Source organism: Triticum urartu, chromosome 6A (genome assembly GCF_056163025.1).
Source record: "Triticum urartu cultivar PI428250 chromosome 6A, HENAU_Tu73, whole genome shotgun sequence".
NCBI classification, from domain to species: domain Eukaryota; kingdom Viridiplantae; phylum Streptophyta; class Magnoliopsida; order Poales; family Poaceae; genus Triticum; species Triticum urartu.
This window is the reverse complement of record NC_141878.1, coordinates 541,134,420-541,146,911: the sequence shown is the minus strand read 5'-3', so window position 1 is coordinate 541,146,911 and position 12,492 is coordinate 541,134,420. Positions and strand designations below refer to the sequence as shown.

Below are 12,492 nucleotides of genomic sequence, written 5' to 3'. Positions count from 1 at the left end.
TACACACGCACGAATCAGAAACAGAATCGCCGAGACATCGTAAGCAGAGTATAGGCGACACGCCATCCCTTCCGCGCCACGGCTACCCTCCAAGCTGCCAGACTAAACGAGCCCAGCACCCACCACCCGAAAAAGTCCTATAAATCAACCGACGCGCCCCGTTCACAGGCACCCATCCAAATCTTTTCTTCCACTCCTACCAGCACGATACGGCAAGAAAGGTTCTTGGATTGGTGATGGTGGCGCCCATGGTGATCGCGGCGGCGGGGCTCGGGATGCTGGCGGGCGTGGCGACGGCGAACCGGACGACGGGCGACGGGCTGCCGGCGGCGTCCAGGTGGGACACACGGCCCCGTTGCTCTACGTGCCGCGGCACCGGCCGGGAGGAGTGCCTCTGCAGCCGTTGGTCCGACGGCGACGTCGGCTGCGGGACGTGCTCCGGCTCCGGACGCAAGCGGTCCGCAGCTGCGGAGGCTCTGGCACCGGCCGCCAGCTCCCGGCGCGACTCATCGTCCAGCAGAAGAAGCTGCCGACCGCGCACGGGCGCCGCGGAGACCACAACTGATGTTCATAGGTCTCCCGGAGGGAATCAGAAGTGCAGTTAGGCAGAACGTAACACATCAGTGTGTATGCAACATGTTCATTACTGTGGATGTACACGTCCCTTCAAGACGTACTACTAGTTATGCACAAAACGTGTTTAGAGCTCCTTTGATTCACGGGAATTTTGTAGGACTTTAGGGCCTCTTTGATTCACAGGATTGTCAAAATGAAGGAATAAAAAAAATGCAGGAATAGGGTGACATGTCCCATAGTATCCTACAGGATTTAAAAGAATGTTTGATAGCATAAGAAAAACAAAGGAATTCTACAAAGAGGTTTGAGTGGATGGAAATTTTCCTCCAAAATGTAGTACAAATGGATCATATGAAAAAATTCCTAAGGATGCCAATCCTACTAATCAAATGAGCATCACAGGAAAAATTCCTAAGGGTTCAAATTCTCCAAAAATCCTATGCAATTCCTTTGAATCAAAGGAGCCCTTAGAGGATATAAATCCTTAGGAATCTTTTCATGCGTTGCAGTTTGATTCACATGATTGCAATTCTTTGGAACTTTTCCTTTGAATTCCATTGCATTCTATTTTGGAGGAAAATTTCCATCCACTCAAGCCATTTCTTAAGAATTTCACCATTTTTCCTATGCTATGAAGCACTCCTTCATCCAAATTTATGTGGGTTTTCGATTCTACATAATTCAAGAGGACATGGCACTAGTCATACAATTTTTTATTCCGGTGTTGAAATAATCTTGTGAATCAAAGAGAGCCGTAACTATATGATCATTCACTCATAACTCCTGAGGTACACATCTACTGGTAATTTAAGTGGGTGTACCTATAAACACAGTCCCCTTCAGGCTTTGCCGGTGTACCCTTGAATTTGCCTCCCCTGACTACTGCTTCGGTGGCCGTTGGCAGATGGAATCTCGGTGCCTCGGCTCCGGCTTGTAGTTTGGGTTATGGGTATTTAGTCCCCGCAAGGGCGGCGCTTAAGCAAATGGCAGTGCTTCATCTTCGAGCTGGTCTTTCAGGCACTGATCATCCTCAACTTCATCGGCATGATTAAGTCGACGTAGTTGTAGTTCTGACATAGTCTTTTATCGTCTCCGTGGGGCGACGAGGTTAGGATTTCTCATCATACTTGGACGTCGTCGAGATCTGATGTCACGTGCTGCAGATTGATTCAATGCTTCAACAGTGATGACTACGGCTCTAGGGTGCCAGTCCTACGAACATGTGCAAAGCCTCTCCTTCAGAAAACTACAATAACGATAAGCTCATGTACTGATAGTGTGCAGATTGTTAACTGAAGCAATGTCCATGTCATCTTAATTTTGCATTAAGTAAATATATTAGAAAACCGCACATCGTACTTTCTGTACCCTTCGTGGAGATGATTTTATTCAGAGCCACTTTCAGTTATTGGATTTATTGGTGTCACAATAGAAATTGTTGCCTTGCTTTACTTCTGTTATGTAAGTAAAGCAAATACGTATGCATTCTCGCTATATATTTGCATGCACTTGATTTAGAGGTGGTCGTGATGCGAGTCAATGCTGGTGAAGGATAGTGGTGGCTCGACATTGGCATTGGAAGCACTAGTCAATCGATGCTACGCAGGGGCAAACAATTGCAAGCTATTAATTTGTTTAGGGGCATTTGTGGAGTAGATGGGATGAATTGGAATAACATCAAATTTCTAATATACCTTGTCAAAAATGACCAAGTTACCCTTACGTATGGATGGTCAAAATGGCTTGGTACTCATATCTAGGGTTGAGGAGCAATAGAGTGATGTAAAAGAGCTCCAACTCACGAGCGGCGAAGTTATCATCATCTTCTTGATGGCACTCACCACCCGCAACCAGGGAAGACTCACCACCCGCAACAAGGGAAGACATAGATGGTCCAAAATGGTTAAACGCCAATAAGGTATCACACATAAAGTGATGGTGCTAAGACTATTATGTGACGAGTTGATAATGGATTTCATGATCAGGAGGCACTAGTACAAAACAGAGCTTTAGCGCCGGTTCGTAAGGGCCTTTAGTGCCGGTTTCATAACCGGCACTAAAGGGTGGGCACTAAAGAACCCCCCCTTTATTTGAATTTTTTTTTGAAAATTTTGGATTATTTTTATTTTTATTTTTTTTTGAATTATTTGATGATTTAGTCTCTAATCACCTCTCTTAACTGCTCAAGTGTGGAACACTCATTTCAAATCATCTAACTTCCCGACCGGTCACCCATCCCTCTCACTACTCCAGCCCGAGCACGCTTAACTTTCGGGTTCTATTCTCCTTCGTTTCCGAGTCTGCACTTGTTGTTTTCCTGACAATAGTAAGATGTCAATCCTATTAACCCTCATGAGTTTAGCTTGAGCATGAAGTCACACATTTCACCGTTTGAGTTTGAAACTATTATTCTAAAAAAAGTAATTATTTAGTAACGCTAATATTTCTTGAATAAGTTTGACCATAGTTTGACCAGATTTGACCAAAATTCAAAAAAATGAAATAATTATTTAGTAACAATAATATTCTTGAATAATTATGTAGTAACATTAATACTTCTTGAATAAGTAGTTTGACCAGATTTAACCAAAAAAATTTAAACAAACTGAAATTTGACCATATCTTTTTTTCCTTTTGGAATTTGAGGATTCTAAAAAATTCCGAACAGGCCATAGGCCGTCTCCATTGGATGCGGATTTTCGTGCTGAATTTTTTGATACATTATACGTTTTTTTCCGACATCGTATGCAAAAGTTATAGCCGTTTTACATTTTTCCTACACTTTTTGCAAAACATGTCCAAATTGTAGTTTTTAAATTTTTCTAATTAGTAGATGTAGTAATATAACTACCTCTCGAAGGATTTTATTTTTTTGAAGTTTTTATCATTTTCTTTTGATTTTTTCAGAACTGAAATGGCGACACACGCGGGGGGGGGGGGGGGGGGGGGGGGTAGAGTTTGAAAATTGCCCTATAGTGCCGGTTTGTGTCACAAACCGGTACTATAGGTCAGACCCCTTTAGTACCGGTTCATGATCGTGGGGCCCCGGCCTGACGCCAGCCTGCCACCACCCCTTTAGTATCGGTTCGTGTGCAAAGCCGTTTGAACCGGCACTAATGGTACCATTAGTACCGGGCCAAAATAAAACCGACACTAATGTGCTTCACGTTTGACCCTTTTTCTACTAGTGAAGTGCTTCCCCATATTGTGGGCTCATCCAAAGAGAATATTTTCTGGCTCCCCTCATTCCCAACATTAGTTCTAAACCATCATATATAGAAGCTTTAGTTTCTCTAGTAGTGCAAACTAGGAGATGCTTGGCCGGCTCTACCTTTGTAACTAGATCTATGTTTGCAATGTGCTCCCATCTTACCCTATCCAGCAAATGGAGGTCGCAATACTTATATTTATGTTAGAAAGTGTACAAAATAAGGACATAAATATTTTATCCATCTGTCTTCGAAGGAGGAGTAGGTGAGCGTCAATTAATAAATGATCTTGTGACTAAATACCAGAGCAAGTACATGAGGCATTATTGATAATATATTAATTTGAATTGTAGAAAAAGAATTAGTACTCCAATACTTCTACTTTTTAGGGAGCTCTAATACTTTCATAGTAATATTAACATTACAAGTTCATGGCCTTGTTGTCTTCTTTACCATTCTTGCCTAACCGTGAAACCAATTATACTAATAACTAAAGCATGTATGGACATTTCCAATCAAGGGTGTGTTACAGAGAGAATTAAGATAACATGCATAATTTAAATATTACTGTCTCCATCTAGTAATAATGTATATTAACAGAAGGGGAGATATCCTTGCATCATTTATTTGTCTTACATCATGTGTATGGGCTTCTGCTGAGTCACCAGTTGGTCCCATGAAACTACTGCATGGTAATGCAATGGAGTAGCAATAGGGCGTGCTTGGTTCCTTGCAGCCCCTTCCCCTCCCAGAAAAGGCCTAACGGATAAAAAAAATTGGTTGCTCACATGAGTCGCTGGCCCACACACGCACGAAACTTAAATCACCCTAGCGCCTGGCTCGCTAGGAACACTCTAGTCGGTTGTTTCCGTGGAGCCAACCTGAGACAAGCGCAGATACGGCGTATGCAGGGATGCATGCATAGGGATGGCAGGAGACAATAAGTTTATAACATATTTATAATTTTTATGTTCATGCTATATTACAATAATTTATACACTCTTGGCATAATTTATACCCTTTTTTATTGAACTAACATATTAATCCAGTGTCCAAGACCACCTCCCGTTTTTTAGTATTTTGGGGCTTTTCATGAAATCGGTCTAAAGAGCAACAAAAAAACAATGATCAGTTTTGCACCAAAAGAAGCACAAGGGACATGTACACACCTGGAGGGGACCCATAGGCCCACCACACGTCCCTAGCTCCCACCCGAGGGAGCTCCTATCACATGGTCACCCCTTAGGTCGGTTGGAGGTGCCCTTTAGCTGCAGACTTGCTCCGGAAGTTTCACTATCATCCTATTGTTTTTGATATTTATCGAAGTTACGGAACTCTTGTGGTCGATAAAACGGATTGGACTCAGATTTTAGGAGAGAGAAATTCTAGAAAATGACTGTCAAAGAGGTCCAATCTCCGATGGGCTCTTGCCATTCGGGGGCCATGAACACCACGGACCATAGGGGGAAACCTCTCCATACCTAGTGTGGAGGCCATGGAAAAAGTAGGAGGGGCCTCTCTCCCCCTCTCTTACGGCGGCGCTGAAGTGCCGCTAGGGGAACCACCATCACCGACATCGTCTACATAAACTTCACCACCATATATGTCACCATCTCCACCCAATTCCCTACTTGAACATGTTTTTGCTATAAATTATTCCCTCGCGATTTGTTGCGTTCTAATATGTCTGAGTAGAATATTTTTGTCACGCGGTTGATTGGTGATCTATTGTGATTGATATGAGTTGTATGTTGATATATTGATGTCATTTGGTGCCCATCATATGAGCGTGCATGTATGAGGATCACATTTTAGGGTTAGTTGTATGCTGAGATAACTATGCATAGGTTGGCCGAAGTGACATATATCACCGAGCGTGAGTATAGGTGTTGATGCATATGGGATACATAGGACCCGTAGATCTGAATGTTATGGTTGGATTTTACCTTAATGTATTCTTAGTAGTTGCAGATACTTGCTAAGGGTTTAAATCATAAATACCTATAATTCAATTGATTTTGCATGCATGTTAGCATAGGCCTCTCCTATATATAAACTACAATGACGATTATTAGTCTAGTACCATAGCCAATTGCCTAGGTACAATTCCGCAACACCTACCACCGCTACTCTACACTTGTATCTTTTAATTTATTGTACCTTACATGGTAGCACCTAATTATGATTTACTAGTTCTTTATTATCTCGCAAATGTATCCTTTCATACATGCAAAGTAGTTCATTGTTTCTAGGTAAATCAAACATTTGATGAACATATATATGGTTGTATCATTGGCAAATAGAACCTAAGAGAATACAGATCCTAGCTTTATCTCCAACTCACGAGCGGAGAAAGTATCACCAGGGAAGACGTAGATAGTTTCACATGGTTATGTGCCAAGAAGATATCGCTCAAAATGCGATGGTGCTAACTGCTAAGCCAATTTAGTGACGAGTTGATAATGGATTCCATGGTAATGAGATGCTTCCCCAAATCGCTAGCTCGTTTGAAGAGAATATTTTCTAGCGCCCCTCATTTCCCACATTTAAACTAGCCTATGTAGAAGCTTTAGTTTCTATAGTAGTGCAAACGAGGAGATGCTTGGTCGAGTCTAACTTTCTAACGAAATGTAAATTTGGAATGTGCTCCCATCTTACCCTATATAGTCACTGAAGATCACAGTAGTTATATTTAGGTGAGAAGGTGTAGAAATAAGGACATTTAAATATTTTCTCCATCTTGTCTTTCAAAAAGGAGTAGGTGAGCACACATTAATATATGATCTTCGAACTAAATACGAGAGCAAGTACGCGAGACATCACCGATAAACTGAATTGTAAAAAACACATTTCAACAAACACTTGGTGTGTGCATTAGTTGCATCACATCGTCATATGACATTTGAAAGCAGTATCCCATGTTGTAGTAATGACCAGTGATGATGTAGTTGCATCCCATCGTCAATTGGCATTTCACCGAACACTTGGTGTGTGTGGCGGTTGACATGGACGTCATCAGTGGGTGGAAAGTTATTTAGGTGACGTAGGGATCCGACGATAGTGGCCTGGCGTCTAGGCGACAAGGTGGAGCGACAGAGGTCTGCAAGAACCAGGTGGTGTTCGAGGTTAGTGCAGCGACATAATCAGGGTCTTGGAGCGGAGAAAGGGAGCGGAGGAGAAGGGGGTGGAGTGTGGGATGGGAAAGGGGTTTCGATAGGAATTTTATGTGGGGTCGGACTATTCGATCCGACTGACGGACATTTCAGACTACCTTATTTATTCCCTCGATTAGAGGTGGGACTGGGATACCTGACAGTCCGGAATATCCAGACGAACCCATTGGATGATAGTTCCGGTCCAGACAAATAGGGAGAGAGGGAGGAGTCTGTTAGAGATGCCCTACTAAGTAAATCAAAATCTTGCGGTAATATTACCCAACGAACGTCAGTTGGGAGGGGGTGGCAAGCGAACGTCATTTGACGGTAGTTTTAGTTGTGAGAAAAGATCAAACAATGGCAGTTTTTAAACGAAAATTGCCTTCTCGGAAAGAAACTGCCATGTTGCCTAGAGAAAATACCACTCCTTACCACTTCCTCGCAACTAAAACTGCCACGAAATCGTTCGCATATGCCATCCTCCCGGCGAATATTCGCCAGCTAACAGGGTCCAAATGTTGCAAGCAATCTAGAGAATCATCTACAAGTCTTTCGGCCAGTTACATGATCCAGATCGTTAACGGAGCTCATAAGAATGCAGAGGACAAATCCAGTGCCTAGCTCCGAATTCGTCTCGTAGCGTGGAAAAGGCAAAGGAACTCGCAAGGGCAGAGTAAACACACGTGCAGCGAAGCAGCTCGCAGCACACACGAAACAGAGATCGAAAGGCCCAAGCATAGCAGAGTAGCCGACGGATGCAGACCAAGCAAGCAAGCAAAGGTAACGAGGCGGGCACGCCTTCCCTTCCTCGCCTCCGCTACCCTCCAAACTGCTAAACGAAACTATCCCAACACCCACCTTCCTACAACCCGCGAAAAAATCCTATAAACCGACGCACCCCGTCCACAAAATCAACAGATTGCCACACCTCCCCTGGCCACACACTGACACACCCATCCAAATCTCTTCTTCCACTCCTTACCAGCACCAGGCAAGTGCACACGGCAAGGAAGCAACAAGCACCGGCAATTTGGGCACCAAGAAAAGGGAGATTCTTGGATTGTTTTTTCGGCGAAGATGGTTTCGCCCATGGTGATCGCGTCGGCGGGGCTCGGGATGCTGGCGGGCGTGGCGATGGCGAACCGGACGACGGGCGACGGGCTGCCGGCGGCGTCCAGGTGGAACGCGCGGCCCCGTTGCTCCACGTGCAGCGGCACCGGCCGGGAGGAGTGCCTCTGCAGCCGTTGGTCCGACGGCGACGTCGGCTGCGGGACGTGCTCCGGCTCCGGTCGCAAGTGGTGCCGCAGCTGTGGAGGCTCTGGCACCGGCCGGCCGCTCCCGGCGCGACTCGTCGTCCAGGAGCAGAAGCTGCCGACCCCGCCCGGGCGACGCGGAGACTACAACTAATATTCGTCGGTTTCCCAGAGGAAATCAGTTGTGCAATTAGGCGGAGCTGAACTAACGCACGAGTGTATATGCAACATGTTCACTCTTGTGGATGTGATACGTGCCTCCTTCAAGACGTACTAGTAGTTATGCATAAAACATTTTTAGAGCTCCTTTGATTCAAAGGAATTTTATAGCAATTTTTAGAGGATTTAAATTCTTAGGGATCTTTCCTGCGTTGGCAGTTTGATTCATATGGTTGCAATCCTTTGGAATTTTTCCTTTGAATCCATTTCCATTCTATTTTTGAGGAAAATTTCCATCCGCTCAATCCTTTATTAAGAATTCCAACGTTTCTCCTATGCCATCAAGCACTCCTTCATCCAAATTTATGTAGTTTTTAATTTTACAGAATTCAAGAAGACATAACACTTGGTCATACAATTTTTTATTCCGCATTTTAAGAATCTTGTGCGTTAAAGAGAACCTTAACTATATCGATTGATCACTCGTAACTCCCGAGTTCGCCTCCCTTACCTGTTGCTCCAGCAACCGCTGGCAGGGGGAATCCCCAAGGCCTTGGCGCTTCGGCTGGTAATTTGGGTTAGAGGGTCTTAGTCCTCGCAAGGGTGACACTCGGATAGATGGCAGTGCTTCATCTTTGAGCTGGTCTTTTGAGATCTGATCATTCTCAACTTCTTCCGTCGAGACGAAGTAGACGGAGTTTCGACATAGATTTTTGTCATCTCCTTGGGGCGGCGAGGTCAGGGTTTCTTGTCATACATGGACGATGGCAAGACTAATATTAGACAATGCAGATTAATAGGATTCTGGATTGCTCTTCATTTCGTTCAATTTATCCCCTTGCTTTTCAACATACATATATTAAACAACCTTGTTTATGAGTACCTAACCCTTCTACAATTCACATGACATTCAATAGTTCAGTGATGACAACTACGACTCTAGGGTGCTAATCCTACGGGGCACATGCACGGAGGCTTCTCGGCTACCGTCGACAAGGTCAGGCCGGCTCCAGTAGCGGAACGGCGACAATGGCATGTCAACGACTTGTTATGTCATCGATACCGGCCATTTTGGTGGTCCAGGGACCTCGAAGTAGTTTCTATTTTGTATTGGGTGCCTTGTACTTCTAGTGAGCTTTCGTAATAAATTGGTGCCCTTTTCGCAAAAAGTAGACCCTTAACCTGTCCAGGAAATTTATTTTCTGAGAAGTAGACGAAGTATTGAAGAACATTATGATATTAAATGTTTTTTCACTTGTTAGAGAACATGCATTTTATTCCAAATCATGTGCATGCCATGTGCAACTCTAATTTATACATTAATTTTGCAATTGAGGATGATTATTGATCGATGTGCCATTTTCTATTGAGAAAAGATTTTTTTTCCGTATTTCAGTTAATCACGTATAGCTTTCATCTAATATGTGGTGAGATGTTATTCTAAACTACCAATACTAGGTAGCTTTGCATAATGGCAATAGTCCTTGGTCAAACTCGGTTCTGACTTGTATGGCATATTTTTCAAGCATATCAAATAAATAAGTGTGATCATCACGATTACTACCGTGTAGATAGACACCTCCATTCTTGAGTGATGTTTCATATGGCCATAAAGTACATGACGCTAAGCTGAAATAATGTGTGTCATGTGATTAGCTCTATGCAAGATATACATCCGCAGAAGCATCAAAACATGTGTAAGATAGGAGTTGTGTGGGGCAATGAAGCGATTGATAGTGGATTCTTAAAACACAGAAATAACCACCTGAAATACAGCATTCCTGCGGGCCGGAGCATTTAGCCCACGGACATTCCACACGATCATCCTCAATGGCTGCGCATTCATGATCAGATCCAACCATGACCACCAGCCAAGCGGCTAGTGCACCGCCTCACTCGCCAGCGGCATTGCCGGTGACTCCCATCCAAACAAAGCAAGTATCGCCGCGATGTGAGCATCCGAGAGTGGCCGAGAAAACAGGTCCACGTACATCCTTAGTGCTTCCTCCGAGATTACCTCCCCTTCATGGGCCAAACATAATCTTCTAATAAGGACTTGTTGCTGCTTGGAGGCACCCATCTTTGTCAATCGCGCACTCCTCCTTGGAGTGACATCCACCCTCTGCTTCTTTCTTGGGTTCCGGGCTTGTAACCCACATGCACGACTTGGTGGACGCGGCAAAATTGGTGTTATGGACCGGCACATCTGCGCCCGCATGGCTTCAATGTCCTGTAGCAAGGGGCCCTCCCCATCGGCCCTCTGCGGTGTGACCACGGTTTGTACAGGGCTGGGAAGCCTGGTCTCCTCTATCACATCCCCTGGACTCGCCAGCCCCACCGTACGTAGCGACGTCGGGGAAGGAGTGCATGGTGCATGGGCGCAGCCCTCCTTTGATAGGCTCACACAGAACGCATCACCAGCCTCCACCTGTCCATGCAGCGTTCGCAAGCATCCACTCATCGAATCCTCCTCGAACAACGAGTCCAGCCCATCCCATATGTCCCCGCATGAGGAGGCGTCCCCATCATGCACTGGGCCCCGCAAGGGGATATGGTACGATCCAATTTGGACGGATCCCTTCCCATGCCGAGCACCAACCTGCTCCAGATCTGAGATCCTATCCACCTCAGGCTTAAGCGCATCTCTGTCTGCCCGCGCCCACCTGGACAGCTGGACCGAGGCGGGCGAGACAATGGAAACCTGCACCTCATTCCCCTGCACCAACGCAGCACAATGGACCGCTGATCATTCCTTTTGACCAGACCCCACCTGCACCGACATGTCGGCCTCCACCATTGGCAGAACCGCCAGCCTGCGGACCCACAGGATCAGCGCAAAGCGATCAAGTGACGATGGCCATGTAGCTGTCGCTGACCGAGCCACTACCTGCCGAAACCGCGCCGGCCTGAACGCCGCGCGTCACCGGCGGCGGCGTCGCCGTCGACGACTCCACCCTACTGGCCAAATTCACGGGCACTGTAGGATTGCGGGCCTCCCTCCTCGGCGGCCCTCGCACCCGATCGTCATTCCCAGAAGGCGGCGACGGCGGCGGAGGAGGAGGAGGAGGCCGCCGACCACCATCATCATCCTCCCCATCCACCATCCGCGGCTCCTCCAGAACCCGGATATCGATCGGATACCAGAGCGTGCTGGCATGCCGGCCAACAGAAGAACGCCGGACCTCCTCTTCGGCCCAGAGGTTTCGCTGGGGCTCATCGATGAACAACAACCAGGAAATCCGATGAGGCCGATCTGTGCGCAGCCACAGCCGGAAATCCGCCATGTCGAGCCGGGGAGCCGTGGAATCATCGACCCCCACAACGTAGCCGAGACCGCGCAGAATCACACTCGCCGTCCTCAGGTTCCACGCATGCGCAGGCACTCCCCTCAACGAGACCGGCACCAGGTAGGGGAGCGAGGCCGCCGCCGCCTGCGCCTGCCTATTCCATGGCCGGAGGTTGAGCTCAAACCAGGACGAGTTAGCGCGGCCTGCGCGCACCATCCGGTCCTGGACCTCCTCATTGCGGCATAGGACAAGGAAATCATCGGGGAAGGAGGCGCGGATAGACATATCCGCCGGACCAATGCCAAACGTCGCGTGCAGCGCCTCCGCCGCAGAGGCCAAATCCACCGAGGGCATGTTGCCGATGACCGTGACAAGCACTGCCCGAGCAAGCTCGGCCTCCAACCTCCGTGTGTCATCACCCGCCTCCAAGAAGCAAACTTCCACCGTCGCATCCTGAACTACGGCCACCCCGGGCGGCGCCGACTCCAGCGGGCCGAACGGTATCGAGAACTCCATGCCGACAGCAACCCGCACATCCCAGGACGGCGCCCTCACCACCTCACTCCAGAGCCTGACCGCGCCAAGCGGCGGGGGGCCCGGCGGCGGAGGCGGCAGGATAGTGGCTGAGCGTCGCGGCGACGGAGGGGCGGATGCCTCCACCGGACGACGGAGAGCAGGAGGCGGGCGCGCAGGTTGTTCCACCGGAGATGGACTACGCGGCCTGGTGCAGCCATGGGAGATGTGCCCCACACCGCGGCACCGGACGCAGAACGCCGGGTTGGTGTAGTCCACCCAGATGTGCCCTTCGCTCCCGCAGTTGTAACAACATCCATGCAGCTCCACCGGCAGCGGG

General features: G+C 47.3%; 1 protein-coding gene and 1 pseudogene across 1 annotated transcript; both read left to right on the top strand.

The window, feature by feature from the left end:
- On the top strand, positions 1-1,117 carry LOC125512603 (uncharacterized; annotated as a pseudogene).
- Positions 1,118-7,841: 6,724 nt separating this feature from the next.
- Positions 7,842-8,580, top strand: LOC125514810 (uncharacterized). The gene has a single exon (XM_048680164.2). It carries the CDS (start codon positions 8,018-8,020, stop codon positions 8,345-8,347), a length of 330 nt encoding a protein of 109 aa, XP_048536121.2. The 5' UTR covers positions 7,842-8,017; the 3' UTR covers positions 8,348-8,580.
- Positions 8,581-12,492: the final 3,912 nt, after the last annotated feature.

What these genes read in the sequence shown, in the direction of transcription:
- LOC125514810 (XM_048680164.2), top strand. Translation starts at nt 8,018, where the DNA reads ATGGTTTCGCCCATGGTGATCGCGTCGGCGGGGCTCGGGATGCTGGCG.